Raw genomic sequence first — 25,269 nt, forward strand, 5'->3', positions numbered from 1 at the left:
TTCAGCCTGCACGCCCAGGGTAGTAAAGCTACAAACAGCAAGACACACACACTTTTACACACACACGGAAACCTATAAACATTTTAAGTGGTCAAAACCACACTTATACACACATAAATGTACACATTTACACGTACATTAGTTTCACAGCATCCGCACTCAAGATGTAAACACTCAGTAGACTTGAATACAGCCAGAACCACTAACATTTAATCCAACAACAAAGGCTGACGAATTTCCACTGACAACATTTGTGGGTGTTTAGAGCTTGGCTTCAGCATACAAAAATGTCCTCCATGAAAAATTCATCCTAAAAACCACTCCTGTTCACCTTCATTAAAACGTAGTGGAGCCCACTGCCAAAAATAGGACTGATTTTATCACAGCCCAAAGCGACTGTAGGATCAAATTAGAGTCACTTTTTACAGACAATGGAGTCCTTATGTTAAAATATTAGCTGGTGTCCAATCATTGCAGCAGCACGCATCTTTGCCTTTTCAGTATCAATTAAAGTGATCACCCAAACAAAAGCACCGGATATAAACTTGCACAGTGACCCATATGTCTGCTGACGCATATGCACACTGGACACAGGAAAAGATATCGCTACCAAGGAGCCCCCCACCCCCACCCCCCACCGCCGCCACTAATGCACAATCTCCACGCACTGCCCAGCCCCCCAGTTCTGCATGACAGGCACCCTGTGTGTATATGTATTTGCTTGGTGAAGGAGGGGATATTGGAGAAAGGTGGCACAATGCCAATATGGAGCCTGCTAAATACCTTTGTCTCCACAACACACGGGGAGAAACAGGACAGGCAAGCTGCTGCAAGAAAATGCTCCACAGCCACAGAGGTGTTGCAAGAAATGCTTCTCTGTTGTTTGAATGTTTTCTTCCTCATAGAGAAAAAAGGGTGAAAGGTGGCTGCCGTAATTGACTCAGTATCGATTCAGAGTCCAGGTTACAATGGAGGCAGGGCGCTGGAAAGAAGCTGAAGTGTGAGATGGTGGTCGATTTCCACAGTTGCAGTGGCCTCATTAACACACGTGGCTACACTGGTGAGAATTCAAAAGGGTGCTAATGCTGGGATGGATAAATACAGGGCAGAACAATGTAGTAATAATACCTCAAAAAATGTGGTACAAAATTCATGCAATCTTTTCTTGTAATTTCTTGTAAATAGGTCAAGAAGAAGACAATATGCACTGTGGTTGTGTATCTAATTTATAAAGACTAGACTCTAATTTATTTATTGTGCTAATAACAATTGCGTTTACTCCATGAAATAATTAATGTAAATGAAAACTTTGAATCCACTTTACCGGTTTGTCTCTTTAATAGCAATTTTATGCTGGGAAATAAAAGCAGCTTTATACGCTGCAATCACATTTGCTTGAGAAGCCATCATCTGCTCTATTTCTGGGACAACCGTGGTCTGTAGACAAGCTACGATGTCTCTATGCATATCTTTAATTGTTTATCATGCAAATGACGGTACGCAGGCTGCTCTGCCCTCGTCTAACAGCTCAGAGCCCCAGACTGCAGACCCAAACCCCAGCTGCAGTCATGAGACTCCCAGACGGCCTCAGCTGTCCTGTAGAGACAGACTGAGGGGCACAGCTTCATCTCGAGCTATCGGTCTATTACGTACTGCCCCTAATTCCTCAGCCCTCACCCTTCTCATATCCCCCCACCTACAAGTTCAGCCATTCTGGGTGTCAGCTCCCTTTAGTCAAGCAGCAACTTTCCTTAACCTAGCCAGAGCCACTGCCTTCGCAAACTGCTGTCCATATGGAAATCCGTCCGTGTCAAGTGATATTTCAGGAGTGGGGTGGAGATTGGAAGGGTCACTTTCATTTGAATGATGCAGGGGAGCAAGATGCAGGGAAATCTTTAAGGGTGTAATTCATCATACACTCGCCTGGATTGGACTGGGCTTGAGGCATAGGAACAGTATATATTGAGATGCCTCAGCTCAGTGTCAGCCTCTAACTGAGCAGGGTAAGAGAACATGGCAGCTAGCATATGGAGTATGGGGTGGCGCGCTGGCACTGCCAGTCTGTATCCATCAATCTTGGACAAAAAAAAAAGCGGTGGGACGAGGCCGTCTTATATGCAATGCATATATAACTGATATGATGTCCTGCACAGACTCTGCAGCACAGACTGTTAATTTTGACCTCAGATTTTATAACAGGATGATAACAAAAGGTGAGGTGAGGCGTCACAACAGGATGCAATCTTGCACCACATACAGTCAATTTAACCTATTCATTATTAACCCAAGGAAATCCTGACTGTTACACAATGTCCAAAGAAATGAGACCTATAAATAAAGCTCTTCGCACAGTGTTAGTGACCTCATGATATCATGTGAACTCCATTGCACGATGATCCAAGTGAGCAAGGAAAGGCGTGTTCGAACAGCTGACAAGGCCAAGAGGCATGTCCGAAGAATGTGTGTTTTTTGAGCATGTGTGCGTCCATCCCAGTTTGTGAGAAAGATTTTCACAAACCGCACACTAATGAACAGTGGTTATTCTGTATGGCAGAGTGCTAAAACATTGACAACAAGTAACAGTAGCCCTTTACAATGCCATCTGCAAAGCTGAAGCGCTGACTAATACAGCACAGTAGTGCTCATTATTGAAAACTACCCTCTATGCATTCAGCCTGAATTGGCTTCAAATTCAATCACAACTGCCCAGGCAATCAGCGCAGTCTGGCACATGCTATCAGATCTGTTAAAGGAAATGAATAAACATCAAAATGGGCTGGTCAAAATCAAACTCCACTCTATAAAACCAGTCATAAGGGACCCATGCTTGTTTGCACAGCAACTCATGTTTTCACAACAGCCTCATTTAGCCCCAGTGGACAACCAACAAACCAACTAGCTGCCTTAAGAAGTCCTTAATTACTCAAATCAAGAAAAACACTGACAATTAGTGGCTGTAGTGTTCCTCAAATAAACAGTTCTTCCTTGACAGATCAACGTAATTACATTCTTTCCTATCTCTTTAATTTTAGAATCACAGTGAGCTTCAGCAGGCGCATATTTGAGGGTACAAGAGATATGGCAGTGTAATAAGCCAGGCAGGGATAGAGATACATCTCTCGCGACCACATGAGAGAGAATGTGAAGTCCAAAGGATCTGAGCACATCTGTGATGCAGCAACAAACCAAAAGAAACTGATCTCTTCTTTCTCTGTCTTTTTATAATCTGTTTCTTTGTCTGTCTCCATGCGTCTTTTCCGGTGCCTTTTATCAATATCCTTATTAATCTTCATGTGTATTCATGACTCTACTGAGGGAAATTCGCAACTCCTAAATGTAGCAGCAGACATTTCGCCGTCAGGTTACGTTGATTGGACACATCCTCACTACTAGAAGGGAAATTTCAGCGAGTATTTGTTGTCTTCTGTGATAAACTGCCTATGAACCTTAAAAGTGTGACCCACTCCACACAATCTAGAGCTTCAAGACTCTATTCACACTTGAATGCAAATTTCTCCTGCTCATCTGTTTACTCTTGCATGGCAGCCATGTTAAGCTTCCAGTGTGTTTACCTGTCATATTCTCCTGCTTAGGGATTATTCCTTGCAAGGGTGCAGATAAACAATCCTCATCCTGCGGTGACACCTGAACAGCCACCTCGACAGGTTGACGCACCCTCCTTTGGTGCTGATGTTGGGTCCGCGAGTGTGATGAGGATGTGGAAAGAGGAGAGGCGAGTGGGGAGGATGGTGGCCTGTCCAGAGGTTTGTCCACACAGAGGCTACCGTGGCACTGCCTCCGTTTGTGTTCAATGAAAAGCAGGATGTCAGCTAAGGGGAAGCGAGAGTGGCACTGGCCGCAGGTCAGCAGGTCCTGGTCCCCTTTTAGGGGCTCGCCCTGAGCCACTCCCAGGCTGGGGGAGTCCTGAGAGTCTTCTTCTGGTAAAACACCTGAGAGCGGCTCAGCTGGATAAGGAAAAGAAGAAAGACAGTTGTGACATGTAGTGAAGCGAGAATTGATATTTTTCTGAGTTTACATACACTGTTATTATATTTTCTTGTAAAGGAATAAGGCCGAGGAGTATATGTGCAGATGGGATTTTTAGGAAAGAAAGAAGGCAGAAAGGAAGAAAGAGCACACAGACAGCTTCGATAAGGACTGACATGTTCAGCTCGCAGGCAGCAGTCAAACGATTAAGTTGCTTGACCCTCTTTATTGTGCTGCCAATCTCGCTTTTTTAATGAACCTAACACCTCTGAGAATCAAAAAATAGATTCTAATTTGAGTTCAAGATGATTGGACCCCATTTCGTTAAAAGTGCTGGGATCTCGTGAACCAAGGTTAGACATTGAGGGGTTGGATGTGGAGTAGGTCCCTGAAGTAGAGCGAGAGAAAGAGAGAGAGAGAGAGAGTGAGCAGAGAGAGCATTTTAAAAGAAGTCATCTAGCCACATGGTAAACGACACTTGGCGCCCCGACTGGGATGTTGAGATAAGATGTGATGAATTCTTGCCGCCGGTTCAAGCTTTAATTCTATATCAGGTCAGATGAGAAGGTGGTGAGGGACTATGCAAGATAGGCCCTGTTACTTGTATGTTGAGTTGCATTAAAGATGAGGGAATTCACCCCTATTTTACTTATCTTAACCAGCTTGTGCCATGGACACATACAAGGTGTATGAGATTGGTTTAGGTGGAAAGATTTTCTTCAAACCAAATAATCTCATTCTGATGTCAAGCAAGAGTGATGTGAATAACTTTGAAAGCTAAAATATAATGTGTTTTTTTTTTCTGATATCACACTGTGCTAGAATTTAAAGTAGTTTAGGCGAAGGTTTCCCACTGGGTTACAGCAGCAGGTCTCTTCCACTATCAGAAAAATCATTAGGTCTTTTTTTACTGTTTTAGAGTATTATGACTCCCTGTAATACCGGCAGATCATTCATTGTATTCTACAGTCCCTCGTTGAAAACACCAAAGGGATTATTTTCATTTTAAAATAAATGCAAAAATTAAAAGGAAGTGCCTACTTAAATTTCTAATGGTGCCTTTTTGCAACACAAAAGCTGACAGTTAGCACTAGAACAGAATTTTGCAGTGTTTTCATGCAGTCTTATTTATTTTGCAATAATTAAAAAAAAACAATTAATATTCCAAAGTAAATTAAACAGATTTGGGTCATAACCAATAACAGAATTATACTGGTCAAAAGCAAAATCTTCATGTCATTAAACAAAAGCATATTTATACTCTTTGGTCATTTTTTCTTCATAATTTAAGGTCTGTAACTGTTTCTTTGTAAACACTTTATTTCTGGATCCTCTTTGAATGTGGGGAATATTGTACCTTTAGTGTACCTTTAGAAAAAATATGAATACATTCAAGAGAACATAAAATATGTAATAACCTACTGCTGCTGAACCGATCCTGTGCATGAGCTTGGTCAAGCAGGACAGGATAAAGTGGATCAAGTTCAAGTTCACGAGTGGCCTGTAGGACTACAATCAAATTGCGCCCCCCACTGGCAACCCATCTGACAGCTTTCCGACAAATCATAGAATAAATGTTGCCAGAGCATAATTTGTTTCAGCGGCAATAAGAAGAGCATGCAGAAATATATACAAGAATAAAGATAAAAGAAAAGCACAGGTTGTTCATTTCGATCTCTAACTTACACTTAAACAGCCTATCTAGTCTGGAAACGTCTCCGCATTTACTGACGCGCGAAGAGTGCATTGATAAAGCAATATACTGATAAAGCTCTTAACCGACGAATGGAGCGAAATAATTCTTCGGCAAACAACAATTGGTCTAAACTGTGCGAAGAATGTGACATTCAATCAAAATCAATGCCCTGCAGTTTTACACGCGCGTAAAACAACTGTCCTTCTTTTCTCTTCCTTCATCTCAAAACAGTGTCGCGCACGGAGATTTCTGCGTATTTATGCAATTTATGGATACAAATGGATTGGATATGCCGTGTTTAAACGCCAGCGGTGAAAAAAATTGTTGCAAAGAAACTGCATTCCTTGTAGGTAACGCACACGAGGTCTTTGCGCTTCGGACAAGTGTGTGTGTGTGTGTCTGTGTGTGTGTGTGTGTGTAAACACCACTTCCCTGTGTCCAAACCAACTAGGACCTTTGTAAATGCATTTTTACAGTTAAAAAGGACCTGCACTGTAGTAGTGCTGTGGCTTCAAAAGGTGCACATGGAAACTTAAGTGAATGGCAGCAGTTGTAACTCTGTGCCGCCTTCATATAGGCAAAGGTCTCTGGCCATAAAGCTCATGCATGCCCTTTAATGGCGAAAGAAACCTTGAAGGCTGTGTTATACAACGCGTTAACCAACACAAGTTGAGCTTCCCTGTCACGCTGCTCCAAAACTTCCTATAGAAGACCTCGTGATGATTATAAAGATAACCTGTAGTCTTGGATATGTTTGCGATTTGTCATTTTAGTCAGGACAGCGGTGGACGTATCCTAAGTATTAAAAGAAAGTTGCCGTATACAGAAAAAGATGGGTCACCGAGAGGAAAAACCAATGAAATTAAGTCGAAATGCAATGTATCTCCACTTACGCGAAAACTCCCGTTTGCTCAAGTGCTGGGGTTTGCCCTGCTTGCGGCGAGACATGTTGGTTTAGTGACGGATTTTCAGCTGAGTTCACATTGGGAAATCCTTTCCTACAAGGTAAACTCCAAATGAAATATCTTCATTGATGCGTCTGACAGCCAACAAGGGAAAAAAAAAAGCAATGAGCTGCTGATCATACAGAGGGTGAGGAGTAGTGCGGTGCGGGCTGTGCGGAGCTCTTCATGACTTTTTTGCAAAGAGAGAGTGATGGGGGTATAGTGAAGCCCCCTGCGCTGCAAGTTCAAGTGCGGACGTGACGTTCTGCGAACTTGAACGTCAGGCGCTGGACGAACTGAGACATACAAAACATGGGCAGGGCGAAGGCGGCCAGTGGGAGGGGGACAAGTCATAATAAAAGCCAATGGACACTCATTATGGACTACCTATGGAAGAGAAGAGAAAAAAGGGAGACCCCGAAGACACCAATGGACGAAGGGGATCAAGGGGGCTGGGCTAAGAGGGAGAGCGAGGGAGAGAAAGAGAGACACTGTTTTACAAGGAAAGCAGTAAAAAGCGCGTGAACCAAAGAGCGTATGTAACAAGGATGTAGTGGTGGATAAACCCAGCTTTTGCACTCGTGTTTATTAGTTGTTGTTGGGGGGGTTTTTTCAAGCCACTATGAATATGCAGTCTTTGTGCAAATTTACAGTGCAGACTGGAAATGTCATTAACACTGAATAAAGTGTTTTTATTTCAGTCGGCCTTCTTGAGCTAAACTAATTGAAATGTTATTCTCCGACAGGATGAACTAAACTCTGTTTTTTGTTGTTGTTGCTGAATTTGTTTAATTTGTTTGCTTTCTTGAGAAGTGGTGATAGACCGGCCATTCTCTCTGGGCTTTTGCCTTGTATACAGGGAAACCTAAAGTTAACTACCTGCAATTAAAATAATGTGAAATGAGATTCATAAATAGTTTTATATAATATACTTAAATATAAGAATATATTTAGATATAATGTACTCGTTTTGTTTCGATGGTGGATGTGTAAAAGATAAAGAAAGGGAAAAAAGATATTAGAGTTAGAGTGTAACGTGCTTTGATTTACAAAACAATTTGTAATCTGTCAGCTTGTGTAATGCACCTGAGCCTGTATTCCAAAACTGAAGAGAAACGTGGATTTAATTCTTATCCACTCCAAAGGTCTAATTTATGTTACAGGTAAGCAACATTTCAGTAAAGCATTCTGAAATACTTAACAACAACAACAACAACAACAACAACAACAAAAAGTAATATTATGCATTCCAGACCTAATGGAATTTTATAACTCACCGATAAAACTTAAGTCTCAGCTTCATTCATTCAGCTGTTGCATTTAAATATTGGGCCCATTCATTATGGCTGAAGCCAATGTGGGATTTTAATTTTTTCCAAGTTTTCCAGTGATCAGATTGGATTAACGTGTACAGTCAAGTGCGCTTGCTTTTAAACAAAGCTAGTAATTCATGACTAATGGAACCTATAGGGGGCATGTCCAACAAAAACAGTGTGTGTCAAGTGGATTAGGGTGGCCTGATGGGCAGGTTTATACCCTATACTCTCTCACCTGACCTTCGTATGTCGTTATGCAGTTACAGAACAGCCGAAAAGATGCTGGGCAATTCTTTTTTCATTTATTTTGGTTTCATGATGAATAAAGTTTATTAGAATCGCATAAAAGCCCCTTCTCTAACTTAACGCAAATAAAGCCGGAGGACCTTAACAGCACCCATACTTTTAAAAATGGTTTGCTTATATTTTGTTGATTATATACTAGCTTCCTAATCAGGCTCAACAATTGAATTTACGTCGGCATCGAAATCACAGCACAGTACTTTGGCTCCATCCAGTGGTTCAACACAAGACTGACCTTTAATAGACTATCATAAGCTGTGTCCTAACATCAGGCTTCCTCTGATATAAGGATACGGATAAGGATACGGAGCTGGAAACCAATAGATTACTCACTCTAGCGCTTAATCTAAAACATTGAAATACTAACATAGCAGCTACATTGTAATTTTAAAAAGTTTCAATGCAAATATAATCAAATCGTATCATTTATATACAATGCATGCATTTAATTTCCTATTATTATACTTTCAGCGTTTCCAGTCTTACGACTGTAATTTATATGCCAACTCAATTTAATTATCGAGTCACTGCCCAAAATAAATGATCCATCATCCACCTAATATGGGCCACTCATGGTTCGCTGTCTATATTACATAACCTCATCTTTTCCTACATGAGCGCATTGCGCCACCTTGAGGCCAAGACACAGCAGTGTTGAAGGACCTAGGCTGGGCAGAGGGGTTGCAGGAGCAGCAGCAGCATCGCTGTTCATAACCTTCTACTCATCGGATGCTGTTTGCCCATAGAGCACCTGGTGAGAGACATTTTGCCATTGTTTTATTTCCCTAACAGGCCTGCGCTGATGCCTTTGGTTGCTTCCTCTGATATAAGGATGAAGACAGTGAAATGAGCTTCGCTGTTTGTGCGACAGACCTATACGTCGCCCATAATGGTCGATCGTGGGATATCAGCAGGCAGCATCCTAAACATGATTTGGTTGGCTTTAAAGCACGTGATAACAGATATCTGTCTAAATTAGCCTGTGTTTGGCTTAAAGGGTGTGCGTAAAGGGATGTACTGAACGTGACAGATTAATGCACGCTTCAGATGACATGTCGCTAATAAATGTTAGACTCATTGTGGCCAGTCTTGTGTTTATCCTACAATCTGCGCGATATTGGGATGAAATTAGATGATACTTTTTGCTTATTATTAGCTGGTCTTTGCTATCATTCTTAAATGGCTCCACGATGAACGCTGGACTGAGACATGGCCTAACCGAGCTCATTTTCAGGCTCAGTCATTGGCCGACTCTAACTCATCAGCTGCTGCCGCTTGCAGCCTCAGTTGATGTGTGGTCATTTGCAGAGGAGATTCATATCAGAGTGGGTGAAGCCGTGTGTGTGATCAAGCGTCTAAAGAGAAAATCTGGGCCACTAGGAGCCAGCCTACTGAAAGGATGGACCACGTAGTTCTCTATTGGGAGGTTGGGGGCTGTCCCATTGGGCTTGAGCTGACGTACAAAAAGGAGCCTCACATATGACAACGTGTGCGTAATTAAATCTTACTAATTCACCTATGACTCTCTCGGAGCATGAGTCAGCAGGCCTGCCTACTAATAATGCAGAGAGGGGACGGGGTGTTTGTGTCAGTGAAAAGCGCTGTTGTGCTGTTTTGTGTGCATGGGAATCCTGACAACTGCCTGGAAATCATATGAGAGAATCATGGGGAGCAGAGAAGTGGATATTCTATTTACGTCTGTATTTTCTCTGTTTCCTTGACTTCCTGTGGTCGGTGTATATGCCTGTCTTCTGTTTGGCTCAGAGTTTCTGGATCTGATTGAATTAGCTGTCATATTACATATTTTATTATCTCTTTCTTTCTAAGCCCCATCTCCCTGTCACCCTCACATGCACTCTCTTTTTGCACAGTATCTAACTATTCTTCCTCCTTTTTCAGTGGAGTGCGTTGTGAAGCTGATGACAGGACAATCCTGCTGAGCGACTCACTTTGGGAGTTTAGAAGAATGCCTGAAATACTGTAAGCTGTCTCTTTATTTTTGGAACTTACATTTTTTTTAAATTTCTTGTTGTTAGCTGCACTACATGGACTGATAAGCTTGCCAATGTCCTCGGGTGATAACCGAAATAGCTACTGTGCATATGACACACAAGCACACACACAAATGCTGAAATAATTTTTGCTTTATGTAATTATATGAAACAGCATGCCTCACCCACTCCTGTTTACAGTGTAAGAGTATATTTTTTCATTGATCGAAGGATAAATATTTAATGGTCTCATTAATAGATTTATAGCTATAAACTGCAGTCTAACACTGTTCTTGTTTTCAGCAGGATGCATTAAGGGGCACATGTGAACTTGTCAGGCAGAGATGAGTCTGACTTCCTGGTTCCTGGTGAGCGGTGGGGGGACACGCCATCGTCTCCCCCGAGAGATGATCTTTGTAGGGAGGGATGACTGTGAGCTTATGCTGCAGGTACTGTACTGTGAATCCACCCGACATATGATCTGAGCTGTCATTCTTACTCTGACTGGATTTTTATCTGAAGCACTGAGATTAGTGAGGATTATAGTGATTGACTGGATCTTGTATGGTTTAGTCCCGTAGTGTGGACAAACAGCATGCTGTCATCAACTATGAGCCAAATACGGATGAACACAAAGTTAAGGACCTGGGCAGCTTAAATGGGGTGAGTGAATTTTTTTTAATTTATGTGTATGTGTCTTAAAGCAACCCCTGCCTAATGTTTTTTAATGCAATAAAATCTACATCAGTGTGTCCCAAAATTAAATATCAAACATTTCCCTGAAAGTATACCTTATTTATTCTTATTTATTCTTTTTCGGGCCGTGGCTTTCTCATCTTCTACTGCTTCCGTTTTTACAAATTTTTATTAGTTTCTCTTAAGCCCTCAGTATTCAAGGAAATGCATTACTTTGAGTACTAAATTGCCAGAGTGCCCCTTAACTGCTTCAGCAATTTACTGCTTACAAAAGTAGTCGTGAACCTGTTCTAACATAATTTGGTTTTTTCTTTGGATTTAAATTATTTTCCAACCCTAAATAAACTGAAAGACGTCATTTTTGGTAGTGCAAATATTATACATAGCTTATGACAGGCAGCTTGATGGTGCAGCGGCTAGCGCTGTCACTTCACTGCTCCTGGTTCAAACCTCTTAGTCGGCTGGGGCCTTTCTTTGTGGAGCTTGCACGTTCTTCTTGTGCTTCCTGTGAATCTGTGGGTTTCCTCCAAGTGCTCTGGTTTCTTCCCATAACCCAAAGACATAAATTTTATCCTAATTAGTGATTCTAAATTGACCGTGGGTGTGTGTGTGTTTGTCTATGTTCAGGGTCACACCCATGATCCTAATTTGGGTAAGAGCTTTAAGACAGATGGATGAAAAAAGTGGCAGAGTACAAACATTTTTATGTGTGTACAGATGTTTCCCTGCTTAAATTCAACATGAAATAAGCTTTTTTGTGTTAGATCTGGTTAGGATTGTGACTAAAGGTCTGGTACAAAATTGGCAGTTGGTTTGTGTGTTATGGACAGCATCATTGTTATGCAAGCAGTACTGAGATTTCAGGAGACTCTAAATAATCTCACTTTTGTACAAAGTCCTCATATGTTGTTCATAACCACATTGTTTCTTTGTTTGTTCCCAGACATTTGTCAACGATGTCAGAATACAGGAGCAAATCTATGTCACGCTGAAAATTGATGACAAATTGAGGTTTGGATATGATATCCTTTGAATGTATTCTTGTGTTATCTGTCAAACCCAGTAGCACGCAGTACAAGGTCAGTGAACATGGGGTGCACTGTAACTTTATCGGTTCTTGAATAGCCTGTGAATTCTCATTGCACTCTGCCTACTGCATAATAGATAAGGCTATCAGTGCAGGTTTCTCATCCCTGCAAAGGGCTCGTCATCTTTTACCTTAACTTGTCTCACATACCAACCTGTTTACTGTGGTTCGAGGAGAGATGCATATTCCTGAGGAGGCCCTCAAGGTTAGATGACACGCTACACAGAAGAACAATATTCATATGTTTGAAGACGGTGTAAATAGTTGTGTTTGAAACAGGATAGGTGCAAAGATCTTGTACTTTTTCATCAGTTAGGAGCAATATTGTAGAGAATAGATCAAAGAGTTCTGCTGAAGTGGGCAAAATGACTTTTCAAGATTGATGAATTTGCTGTTTCATCAACAAAAACTGCCCAGGTAGCTGCAGAAAAAAAAATAATGCAGATTTCTTATTCATGAGCTAGAGGAACATAGCACATTATCATTCAAAATATATGCGAACAGTATGGCATACGATCAGTATGCCATACTGCTATCTGGAAGATTAAAAAGCAAGAAAAAATCTAGACAAGATATACATTGTAATTATTTTGACAGTATTGTGTAACCTTTGTCTTTGGCTAATTCCCCTTGTTTCTGTTGTCTAATTTGTCAGCATGAAAAGTTTAGCAGCCAACTTCAGTTGAACCAGAAGAAACTCCCAGAGGCAGAATCATCCAAATCTCAAGTCAAACCACCTGAGGCAGCAGCTGCACAGGTGTGTGAGGGAGCCACTGCCAAGCCAAGTGAGGCCAACAGGTCAGAGGACAAGGCAACAGGTAAGTCTGAGCATTGAAAGTTAAAGGACACTGGACACATATAATATAGTAAATCTAATACCTTGAATCGATAAAATATTCCCAGATACATAAACTGATAATGAAAGAATTTTTAGAGGTAGTTCTTAAATAGATTTTAGGACTACAAACTATAGCAGCCGTACTCTAGGACAGTGGCAGACGTTTGGTAATTTAGCTTCTGTATAATGCCACAGAGGATTCAAAATCAGACAGTCAAGATGTGTGAAATATATTTCCCTGTTTTCACAGGTTCAGATGAAGTCTTTTCTGTTATTATTTAATGACAAATTAGACAGATAAAAGACAGCTAATTCCAAATGTTGAACTTGCATTTGGTATCCATTTTCGGGAACTCTTAGTATGATCCAAAGAGATGTAGACACAAAATCTTACGGTGTCAAAATAAACAATCTGGTGCATTCTGAAAACAAAGGAATGCAGTGGTCCACCCAGCAACACCCCAAGGCCTGAAAGACCATGAAAAACAACTAAAGTCAATGATCACAGAGGGTTGCAGGGTTGTAACCTTACAATAAAAAGCACCTTGGGAAACTGTTGTGATTTGACACTATATAAATAGAATTTAACTGAATCAAGGGCCTAAATATAGATGGCAAATTATATGCAGTAATATTGGGGATGTTGCATTACAATGACCTTTACCTGAAGCCTATTTAGGGTCTCTAAGCCTCAATTAATACATATGTGCAGGGGATGTCACAGTGCTGCACAGGGGCACCCCCCTGTATGGCCAGCCTGCCTGGTGGGGAGATGGAGACACTGAAGACCAGCATCCAGGAAAGTCAGAGGACAAGAGTTCAGACCGGAAACGAGAAAAAGTTGAAGCAGGTACCAACAATTATTGCTCATTATCAGTTTACTTTTTTGGAAATATTACAAATATTCTGTAAACTTTATGGTGCCAGACAAATATCTTTGTATTACTTGTGCCAGAATCTAAGAAAAGTGAGGAGATCCCAAAGTGTACCCTGCAAACAGCCTCTAATCAGGAGCCTAGCTACTTCGAGATCCCAACAAAGGATGCAAAGGATCCCTCAGGAAGTAAAGTCAGCAGTGAATCCATCTCAAGAGAACAAGAGGGTGGTGCTTCTGCTGCAGCAGAGCCTGCCCATGGCCACGCCTCCTTCACCATTGAGTTTGATCCTGGGGCCTCAGGTAAAGTGACTGTCAAAGACAGGGTTGCGAAGGTAGGACCAGAGACCAGGCCACGCCCTAAAAGGGCTGTTGGGGAGGAGTTGAGTCCTCTTCAGACAGCCATGGTCGCAGCAGAAGTCAAAGTTGCTGACTGGCTTGCTCAGAATGAGTTACCATTGGCTCTAAAAGAAACGGTTGCAGAGGATGATGGCGAAAGCGTGAAAAGCGATGTGCCTGTACAACTGCGGAGTCTTAAAGGTGTGTTTATATGATATAGAGTTTGGTATAGTGTACAGTATTACACGCGATACTTACTTTATCACTCTTATGCAACATTTTGATCTATTACCTCACTATCCAGGAAGTAAACATGAGGATGGCACTCAGAGTGATTCAGAAAATGCACTGGGTGAACAGCGCAGGGCTGCAGCGCTAGAAGAGCGCTCATGGGGACTCTGGGGAAGCACGGGGATGAAGATCAGAGAGGGTCGTGCAAACGTACCAGAGGGTCTCTTTGCAGAGGAAGACAGTCCTGCACGTCGTCGTAAACCTTCAACATCCAAAGTAGCAGAGAGGAGACGTGGCTCAGCACCCCATCAACAGAGCGGGCGCGACGAGTGCTATCATCATGGAGATGATTATAGTGATAGAGGGACTTATACCATCGAGCTGGAGAATGGAGATCATGAAGAAGAAGAGGCTAGGAAATTGATTGACAAGGTAAAAACGTTAAAGTTATAACTCTTTTTTATAGTTTATCATCTAATCTCCTGATCATAATATGTTTTCTTACTTGTGTATATGTTAGGTGTTTGGTGTGGACCAGGAGTCTGGGTCCAGGGTGGGGAGTGCTGACCAGAGAGAAAGACTCGCCTCCCAAAGGTCTGGCACTGGAGACCGAGGAAAACCCGGACGCATGGAGACAGAGGTGTAACAGCGTTCTTCTAAGTTATACTCAATAAGCTATATTCTGACTGACTAAAGCAACATCTGTTTCCAGTTATTGACATGTTTTTGTTTTATTTCCACGTTTGCTTGTTTAGGTCTTGTCTGAAGAGTTGATGGTGGGTGGTCCACGCTGGGTGTCACAGTGGGCTACTCTAGCTGCCAGTCATATTAGGACTGACCCTGAAGGGTCAGGAGGCGAAAGCCACATCTTGGTCACGGAGGACAGAGGTATTAAGTTTAGGTTTACTAAATCTCAAAAAAGGATTCCTTTAATATTTATTAAATTAATTTCAGCATTTTGTTCATGCTTCAGTATGTAAACGTTTGCTAAACAAAGTCCACAGGGTCCAATCACACACTGGGGTTAAATGATAAACACGTTGTAAAAGCAGCATAAGTAGACAGGTGTCACAAATTTACTCATAATTCAGTTATACAGCAGTCTGTCACATTAGGCTTGTCATTTTTCTGTAATAGCTATGGTATACTGTTACAGTGGTGGATAATTACAATGCAAAGAGTAATCCAGATGAGATAAAAGTTAAATTAATTTGTCAAGGATATGAATGCTTGCAGGCCTTCTTCTTAATTGGTTTGTGCAATATAGCCAACCAATGACAACTTATCACTCTCTTTATGTAGTTTCTACTCTTCAGACTGTGGACAACAAATAGAGTGACCATCTTAGGCCCACAGCAGCCACTCAGAAGAAAGTTAGCTTAGGTGGTCTCCTTAAATGCACAGAAGCTAAAATGGCATGTGTCAGAAAGAGTATGACGCCTACTTCAGGTTAGCTAACATAGCTGCCAGGCTGCTGGTCACATTTCACCAAATAGGCATTAGGCAAGCAACTTTTCATATCCAAGAGGAAGATTTATTCCTGATTATTTCACTAACATACAGCAGACTGTAATTATTTGCATTTGGCACAATAGAGTCACGTGACCACAGTGAAGCCAGAGGTTTCATGTTAAAATATTGAAGTATCGCAATATTTTACAAGTGGAAGACAAAATAGTTTCTTAACGTGTGCCACTTTCAGTCAAAGGTCTGAAATTGCAGCTTTTTTGTTTTTTAAAGAAAATAACCTTTCTGACTAACTACAGTGGAACACCAACTTACGAATACCCCATTTAACAAAAAAATTCAAGTTACGAAGGCACGTAACGGCAATATTTCTGCCCGTGTTACGGCAAAATACCCGTGTAACGAAATCCACTGGCTCTGATTGGCTGAGCCCAGAATGCCCACAATGCCTTCCGTATCATATGACAACCCCCTTGGCTTTCGTACTTGCGCTTCGCTGTTCCACTTGAACGACGTATTGTTGTTGCAGTTAGCAATTAGCCTATAGCCTATCGTTCACTCAAAAGGCGCGATGGGTGCTTTGACTTACGAACATTTTTGACTTACGAAAGACCCTCGGGAACGAATTAATTTCGTAAGTCGGGGTTCCACTGTATCTGAATTTTATGTTTTAGCTTCTCGTTGCTTCAAGTTGCAAAAATAATTGAACAAATTTTTATTGGGACTTTCTATTAAGGATCTTTATTATAGCCAACTATTAAATTAAAAATCTGGCAAACACCTCTAACAGTGCACTGATTCTACCAGTATATAATCCACTATATATGTATATATGTATGTTTAATGCACATTCTGATCAAATATTTTCTTTCTTTTCAGCTGATATAAGTGAATCCAGCCACTCAGCCTCCTTTGCCTCTACTGGGTACACAGAGCGCAAGAGGAGAACCCTACCCCAGCTGCCTGGTGAGGATCTCAGCCTAGGAAGGAGGACCCCAGGCTCAGGCCTACGTGCAGATATGGGGGAGAAACAGGACACAGAGCTACAGGAGAAAGAAAACCAGGAGGAAAAGGTGGGCAGAGGAAAGACTCGACCCGGCCAGTGCACAGGAGGTGTGGGCAGTCACAGTGGCAGCCCTAGTCGTTCGTCACCAGCCAAGTCGCAGGATAGTGGTGGTGGGAGGTCAAGTCAGTCAGGTGTGTTGACAAAGCTCCCACCTCGTCCCATGACCAGCGGGGAAAAAAGAATGGAGGAAGTACGGAGGAGGAAAAAAGAAGAGGAGAAAGCCAGGGAAAGTAGTGGGAAACCCCTATTGAGACAGGAGAGCTTCACTGTGGAGAAACCAAGTTCCAACGTCCCTATAGAGCTCATACCACGTATTGATGGTCTCACAGGCAAAACTCAATCTAGAGAGCCTGGCATCGACAGCGCCACACTGCAGAAAGACTCAGAGGCTGTAGCAGCCTTTCTAGAAACCACTGTGTCAGACCAAGGCGATCCCCCAAGTCAGTCCATTGAAGGATCCATGTCACCAGAGTCAGATGTTGACACGACAAGTACAGTAAGCCAAGCTGATGGAGCAAGGAAAGTAGTCCAGAAACGCCGAACTCTAGCAGGACAGCAGAAAGAAAAAACTGTAGTTTGCTCATCTGGCAAGGGTCCTGCTGGTGGTAGGGAGACCCAGGACAAGAGGGTCAAGAATAGAACTTCTGGTCCTTCACAGCCAAACCGTCCTTGGACTTCCCTGGATCTCACTGATGATGATGTCAACTCCAATTCTCTCTTATCAGACTCACAGCCCACCTCCACGAAAGACTCCAAAAACTCACATGCTAGAGGTCAGACAGGGAGCACAACAGTTGGAGCCAGCACTAAGTCTAGCCGGGCTAAGATCAGTCAAGCTCCTGCCTCTGCTTCCGCCAGTAAAGCCACCAGTGTCCCCAAGCCCAGGCCTACCAGGGCATCACTGTTGCGGCGAGCCCGGCTGGGGGATTCCTCAGACACTGAACCTGCTGACCTAGACCGGATGTCTGTGGCCTCTGAGGCCTCCACTGCTAGTTCCACATCCAAGACAGGGATGGCAAAAAGAGGCATGTCCAGAATAGAAGCTCTGGCACAGCCAAGGAGGCCAAGAGTGGGCTCCCCGTCTGCCCAGAGTGACTCAGAGGCCACTGTGACAAGGAGTAGAGGTCTGGGGGCCCGCGGTGCAGGTGATTATGGCATCAGGCAAGGATTGAGAGGGTCCAATATGACTTCAATGCCTGGACCCAGAGCAAGAGCTAACAGTGCCTCCAAGCTACCTGACAAGAGTAAAGGAACCTCATCACATGCCACACCTGCATGTAAGTGTGTACACATTTTTTTTAAATGTTCCTAATTATGCTTTGACTGCCAAAAGATTGTACAGTTACCTGCAATTATCTACTTAAAGAAGAATTCATCTGGCATCTTAAGCTTCATCTAAGCTTCACTGCCATTCTTTCCTCAGCTGGAACTCGGTGGCGCCGTGTACCAGTGGAGTATGCTTCCACCTCAGAGGATGAGTATGGCTCAAATCGTCACATATCCAAGCAGGGGCACACACGGCTATTCCCGTCTACTCGAGTAGCCCAGCTTGGAGGTTCAGCTCCAGCAACCCCAAATCCTGCAGGCCTAGCTACCGTGAAGCAGCACTCTAGGGAACAGGATGAGTATATGAGAGATTGGACAGCACACAGCGAGGAAATAGCCAGGTACGTAGGTGAGAAGTACTCCTGTGTATATGAGTGGATGAATGAGTCAGATAGCAGTATTCTAACACATTTTTCCTGCTTTAGGGCATGTGCCTCTTTATTGCTTCTTTTTTTTTTAGCTTAGGGTTGCAGTTCTTTTTATTGGATCTTATTTTACAGCTGTTATTTTGTTTTAAATAAATATCACAAAATAACACAACAAAATAACATCATACTTATGTTTGCTCCACAGGATAAGTCAAGATCTTGCAAAAGACCTGGCCATGCTAGCCAGAGAGATTCATGATGTGGCAGGGGAGATTGACTCAGTGAGCCCTGCAGCGACCGACCCTGGAGCTCTGGTATAGTTGTTGCATCTTAAACTAATTATAGCATACAAAATATAAGGATTCAGTTTATTCAATAACATTTATAGCAATCCTAATGCTAATAGAATACAGATTCTTAATTCTTAAGTTTGATTACATAACATGGACAAAAAAATTGGATCTGAGGAAAGAATATCAATTTTCAATATATTTTATTTCCGTTTCAGTTGGAGGAGCGTGTGTTTGATGACAGTTTGGACCTCGGCGGCTCCTCCACACAGCATAATAGCATTCTGGGAACCAATGGGCAGTCTGTGGAGCTTCGATCTCGTAGGTCTAGCGGACAGAGCTCCAGGTCCATTCGGCGACAGACATGGAATAGAGATGATGTAAGGCCTTGCTTCAATTTTAAATATAATGTTCTCCTCAATATATGGCCTGCTATGTACCATACTGCTAATCTAGATTTTGAATTTGATGTGCTTCTCTGCATTAGAAAGTGAAAGTATGTGGAGCAGCAAACACAGCAAGTTTAGAGTTATGTTAAGAGCAAAAATAGCAAGACGTTCATGTCAGTCTGTACCACTGTTTGACACTAGAGGGAGCTCGATACATGCTAGTTACAGTCATCCCTTAATTGGTATGTGACTTTTGTTGCCATGATGCCAGGTCTCTCTTGGAAATGAGATTTTTAATCTCAATGAGATTTTTTACCTGGATAAATAAAGGACTAATAAAAAAATAGGCCAATGTAAACCTAAAAGCAGTGGTAAAGCTAATGAAAAAAATGATGTACTTAAATTAACTAAATGTAGCAATAGTACAGGTTGTTTACATTTTACCGTGTAAATTAATCACTTTTTGCCAGTAATTTATAACTGGTAGATTCAGATGATATTTTTTTACTGTCTTTCAGGCGGTCCCAGACAATTTGCTGCTAGCTTCTGTGACTCAGCTGTCAACCAGGATACGCCAATCTGTTGACAGAACAACCTGCAAAATCAGGCAAGTATTGTTTGACCACGCTAAACAAAAATTGATTTTCACGTGTTGTTGTGGTTATTTATATATTCAATGCACACACTAAAGAGGGATTGCATGATACAAATATTGTCTGTGTGTGTACAGATTCTTGTCTGTGTTTTTTGTTGGAAATAGCAGGTGACACAGTTTGAATGACACATCACACAGGCTTACTCCGCCACCCAGTTACATATTTTTCTCATTAGAATGACAATTCAAAGGCAGATTTTTTTCAATGCTACAATGTGCTGATGGCATCTGAATGAAATAATTTAAGCAGTCACTTAATCTATATTAAACATGTTTTATGTATTTCACTTTTATCCTATTTTTGTAACAACCTGGCTTTGCAGGATCCTCTTCAAGGATAAAGAACGAAAATGGGATGAGATTGAGACCAAACTGCAAGCAGAGCATGACTCCTTACTGCTCAAGAGCTCAAACAAGGTGATGAATCTGCTGAAGGCTTGTGAAACAGACAGGACTGTGATATTTATAGCCAAATAGGCAGCACTGGTGTAGAAATTACAATATTAGTGTAGCATTTTGGTCCATCAGTCAGTACAGCGCTTGTTCACCGTGAAATATTTTAAAAGGATGGATTGCAATGGAGAAAAACAGATACAGTGTGTAACAAGATTGTGATCCGATTCTGTCTTTCTTTTATGGAGACTCTACATTTAATGTATTGAAGCTTCTGGAATGTGAGCCGATAGATAACCAACCGCAAAATCATCTTTCCTTATTGGGGTTATTTTGGCACAGTTTAATTCAACCAAATTTTAAAAAAGAAGTCCACAGTCACAGTATATTCCATAAGTACACATTTATAGAAGTAATCTTTTAGCCTTTTCTTGGCTTGAATTAATTGAACACTATTTTCAATCCAGTCATTCCTTACCATTTTCTGATTACTTATTCTAAGCAATCATAGTGAGTGCTCACAGTGCTATAGCTGTTTGGAGAATGAAATCAACAATGTCATACACCCTTTAGATTAACTTCAAATTAATTTCAGTATTTAGGCACCAAATGTGATTAGACTGTTTGGAGAAAAAAAAAGACTTACAACTTCACCTCTACACACTTTTACCTCTCTCCAGCACAGGATCATAAATTCTGACTGTAACACTGTCTGGCCTCATGTGAACCTCTGAAAAGAGATATGTGTGTCCACGACACAAGTTAAAGGGCTCGTAAAGCATTACTGAGTGTAAAGGGCTCGGCTCCAAACTTTTTCCTGAGGCAATGAAAAGATTAATCGAGTTGATTTATTTGCTGTAAGAGCCTTCACTTACTTAATCAGGCCTGAGACCAGCTTTCATTTTTCTATCACATTCTCTTAACAGGAAATTTCAACCATCATTCAAGACTTGAAGAGGGTGGAAAGACAACTGATGGGTATGGCTCTACCTATGCTTCTCTTTAGTTTTTGGAAGAAAAGCGTGAAATATTGTATTGTTGTATTGTATTCTGCAGTGTTACTGCAGTCTACACCACGGGAAGTCTTATGATGTATTAAGTGGGACTGTTTTTCTCTGCTCCAAACTGACAGTAATTGACATGATGGTAGATCCAGATGGAACTCTGGATGCCCTGTCCAACCTGGGCTTGACCAGTCCTCTGACTGACCAGAAGATCAGCCCAGGGGCTCAGCAGAGGGCAGCTGTGTTACAAACTGAAGCAGAAGCTTCTTCACGCACACTTTCATCCTCCAGGCCTGAATTACTGTCCACTGAACCTGTTGGATCTTCAAACCATGCAGAAGTGTCAGAACGAGACCCAGGGCTACAGCAGAGCTCTAATTCCTACAACTGACATTCCACGGTGGATTAATCCAGAATGCAATCAATTGGAGATATCAGACACCCTCAGAGCAGACCCTGGTGTGAGGTTAGAAGTTTTTCTGAGATAAGATGAGGACCCAGAGCAATGCCTTTTATATGGAAAAGTCTCTCTGCTCTGTCAGTCAAACTAAATTATGTTAGGACTCTAAAATTCCAACACTGTCAAAGGGAATCTCTTGAGATGACAGCTCTATTATATGACAGTATTACACTATTAACTGCTAGGCTAACGAAGAAGCTTTGACATCATATACAGTAACCCATCTGTGTTTTTGTGTTGCAGCTCATTATCATTACCCATTATCCTTGAAAACATTTGAGAAAAAGGGCAGATGTGATGTTAAACCTAAACCTACCAAATTCCCTTTTAATTATTCTACTGTTTTGGCTTGAAATGAGCAAAAGCAGACCAACCTTTTACCTTGCATTCTTTGCAAGTGACACAAAAGCTTGACAGACTTAGAGTCAACATGGAAACCCAAACTGAAAAGGTGCAATAGTGTCAAGGAGCCATGTTTGAAAGTGTTCTTCTGTCCTGCCTAAGAGTTATTTATCAAATTATTAGGGGTGCAACGATACACAAAATTCACGGTTCGGTTCGGTTCGATACTCAATATTTTTTCGACACAAAGAAATTTTCATGACTTTTTAATTTATCATTTATTAAAATTATAAATATATATTTTAACTCAAAAGTACAGTTTTTAAATGTAATGTTGCTGAAACAACAAAATAATAATAAAAAAATCTATCTGATCGAGAAATCACTCATCTTTGGAAAAGAGAGTTTATTACAGAGAAATGGCTCTTTTCAAAATAAAAGCTATACTATACGCTTCTTCTGGGCTATATTCTCAGCAGCATATTAAACATATCAGGTCCCCATAAGGAGAATCATGTGCTAACGGCTGTCTAAATGACTCTGGTAAAGTTTGTAGCATGCGTGCTTGTTGTTTTTGTCTGCTTCCACTTGTCTTTGCACTAGGATGATGTCGGAGTAAATGTGCAGTCATATTCGTTGTGTTCCCACTAGTGCTGTTAATCTCGTTAAAATGACATTAACGCCATAACGCGGCAAATCTTCATTAACAAGTTACCGCATATCGCCCCATGCATGGGGCTTGACGGTGTCAACACATTAACTAGCTAACTGCGCTAACACACTACTTCCCACCAATTGAGCATTGCGTGGCACATCCGACAAACTGTTTTACTTTTGTCCATGACGCACTTACCATCAGGGTCATGCTTCACTTGAAAACCAAAATAGTTTCAAAGGCCAGATCTGAATGAAGGTGGGGGAGGTTTAATTTCGGGTAGCGTTGAGGCAGTTGCCATGTTGCAACGAGATTAGCTTCTGTCTTGCTAGCTTGCGCTGCGCTCAGTGGATCTGCACTCAACAGTGCAGCCTAGGCGGAGTAGTCGAACCCAGATCCACTGAGCGCTCAACACAGACAGCATCGTCAGAAGAAAAGTTGATACATTAAATAAAAATTTTTGTATTGTTCGATACATATGCGTACCAAACCGAAAGCACTGTATCGAACGGTTCAATAACGATGTATTGTTGCACCCCTACAAATTATATATTTTTGTCCTGTTTGCAATAGCAATGCCTAAGGTAGCCTCAGTAATGATTTTCCATGAGAAACGGCCACCGTGCCTATTTTTGGGAAAAGAACTGGGTGCCTATATTGTTATGTACCAGTGTTATATTATAAAGTAGTTACGTTTAAAACTTACATCCATGCCCCTTTTCCTGTGCTGATGTCATTTGAAGACAGTTTATCAAAGATAAACCCGATGTGTTAATGAAAATTGTGAACTGAAATGTAGCTCCCAGAATAGGATTTTCCTCTTCCAAATGCATTTTGTCACAAGTGCCCTGGCTCAAACAATCATTATAATCCTAGATACTAGAGAGTCCAATGTAAGGAAGCTGGCGAGAAGGAGGTAGACGTCTTTTTGTTTTTGCATTTCAAAGCCAATATATGTTGCTATTATTCTCTGAGGGACCAGGATGTAATGCACCCTAATGCTACTCCTTTATCATGTTTATGTCTTTGACCGTGATGAGATGAACGGTTTATCAAACTACTTTCTGATTGCAAGTTAAATGTGTTTGAACCAGCATAGACAGGGACTACCTCCAAGTCCTGCTTTTTGTTGTTGAATGATCCACAGTGTAATGACTGGGTAGGTTTTCCAATGTCTTGCCTCATACCAATGTTTACATATGAATGTATCCTGATCAGAACTGTTGAATAACATTTTAGCCAAAACAACTTTAATAAAGATGAATAATTGCATTTTGTGCTCGGCATACTTTATCTTTCCTTTTGTTTGAGCATTTGGAGATTTTTTTGTTTGGATGTTTTGTATGAGCTTTTTTTGTATTGATGTTAGGTTTAAATGTCAACCTTGCAATATCAGTGTTTTTCTCATTTTCAATAAAATGCATGATAATCATGAGCTGTTTTCCACGGCTTACTCAGTGGCTCTGAGCTGGGATAGGCTCTGGGCCAGTTGCACAAGCAGAAGAAAATGGCCCGATGGATGGATTTTTCAACTGCCTCCACTCTCAGGGGGACAAAAGGCTGGTTGAGTTTAACTGCATTGCTTATAACAATATTATTTCTATATTTGGTTGAATTAAGAAGTATTTAAAACTCCCTCATCCTCCACTAAAAATGTAACTGGTAATGATTAATAATGTGTTATTAAACTTATTTGTCTAACTTTAGTAATACTAATTAATTAATTACATTTACGTTTCCACTTCTTGCCCTTCATCACCTCACAATCTCTTTTGAACTGCCATCCTTCCACCACAATCTGCCCAATCCACCTCCCAGTCTGGCTTCACTCCAACTCTTTGCAGAAGAAAGTACACACGACAAATTAGGTTTTAGAGGCCACATTGCTAGAGTTACCACACTACTAATTGTGTGTCTTCAGATATTCTGCTCCACTTCCTTAATCCTTTAAAGCTGTGTCAGGGTTTTTCTCCCCTGTGAACAACTTTCACCACAACTGCTGGTGCACATCAGGGATTGTGCAGGTGCTCATCTACTGGAAATGCTAAGTTTGACTAAACTGCTCCCACTTAGTTTCATTAAGTTCAGGTTCCCTATGGGCTTTACCACCCTCACACTGCATTTATTGCATAGAAATAAAGTTTTCATAACACTGCAGTTTTTGAGATCTGAGGTATCTGTTTGGTAGTTTGTAAAAAAAAAAAAAAAGTTTTCAAAAGTAATTGTTTAAACATATATAATGTTGAAATTATGTGTTAGGTCATGCACAGCTTACATGCTACACATTATTCAGTTTAACTTGCAATAGTAGTATTACAGCAATAGTAATCCTGTTACCTCAGTGTGAGTAAGGTGTATGATGCTACACTGTGACTGTTTGGGCTACTTGTGTAATTTACATATTCTGCAGTTCCACACTGATGAATGTTCATCAGTGTGGAACTGCATTGGAGAGGAGAACAACAGGAGAAGCTTTGTCAGCAAACTGGGTGTTCAAATTAACTATAGAGTGGTACAGATGGCAGAAACCGTGCTCAGAGAGATAATTTAGA

The 25,269-nt window shown here is 41.3% G+C and overlaps 2 protein-coding genes across 3 annotated transcripts in view; one reads left to right on the forward strand and one right to left on the reverse strand.

The window, feature by feature from the left end:
- The window catches only part of LOC113023732 (BCL11 transcription factor A-like), a 30,170-nt gene extending 23,145 nt beyond the window's left edge, over positions 1-7,025 (reverse strand). Inside the window, exons 1-2 of the mRNA XM_026170055.2 lie at positions 6,577-7,025; positions 3,573-3,965 (exon numbers count right to left, since the gene is read on the reverse strand). Of these exons, the coding sequence (XP_026025840.1) occupies positions 3,573-3,965; positions 6,577-6,631 (448 nt within the window). The 5' untranslated portion in view covers positions 6,632-7,025. The remainder of the gene's footprint in view (positions 1-3,572; positions 3,966-6,576) is intronic.
- Positions 7,026-8,877: 1,852 nt separating this feature from the next.
- On the forward strand, positions 8,878-24,152 carry cep170ab (centrosomal protein 170Ab). Of its 2 annotated transcripts, none has more exons than XM_026170057.2 (20): positions 8,878-9,000; positions 10,146-10,226; positions 10,541-10,686; positions 10,811-10,900; positions 11,877-11,955; positions 12,167-12,225; positions 12,676-12,838; positions 13,571-13,708; positions 13,814-14,272; positions 14,376-14,734; positions 14,823-14,942; positions 15,058-15,190; positions 16,649-18,112; positions 18,259-18,502; positions 18,735-18,843; positions 19,038-19,199; positions 19,727-19,815; positions 20,187-20,280; positions 21,183-21,234; positions 21,389-24,152. In XM_026170057.2, the coding sequence occupies exons 3-20, from the start codon at positions 10,582-10,584 to the stop codon at positions 21,649-21,651; spliced, it is 4,182 nt and encodes a 1,393-aa protein (XP_026025842.1). In that variant the 5' UTR covers positions 8,878-9,000; positions 10,146-10,226; positions 10,541-10,581; the 3' UTR covers positions 21,652-24,152. The 2 variants fall into 2 exon arrangements, with proteins under 2 accessions (XP_026025842.1, XP_026025841.1); XM_026170056.2 differs by having other exon boundaries at positions 10,544-10,686.
- The last annotated feature ends 1,117 nt before the right edge of the window (positions 24,153-25,269 follow it).

The sequence above is a fragment of the Astatotilapia calliptera genome, chromosome 6 (genome assembly GCF_964374335.1).
Source record: "Astatotilapia calliptera chromosome 6, fAstCal68.1, whole genome shotgun sequence".
In the NCBI taxonomy this organism is placed as follows: domain Eukaryota; kingdom Metazoa; phylum Chordata; class Actinopteri; order Cichliformes; family Cichlidae; genus Astatotilapia; species Astatotilapia calliptera.

Coding starts and splice junctions, on each gene's coding strand:
- cep170ab (XM_026170057.2), top strand. CDS start 10,582: ATGAGTCTGACTTCCTGGTTCCTGGTGAGCGGTGGGGGGACACGCCAT. Junction 19,200..19,726: donor AGACATGGAATAGAGATGAT/GTAAGGCCTTGC, acceptor ACTGTCTTTCAG/GCGGTCCCAGACAATTTGCT. Junction 20,281..21,182: donor TGCTCAAGAGCTCAAACAAG/GTGATGAATCTG, acceptor TTCTCTTAACAG/GAAATTTCAACCATCATTCA.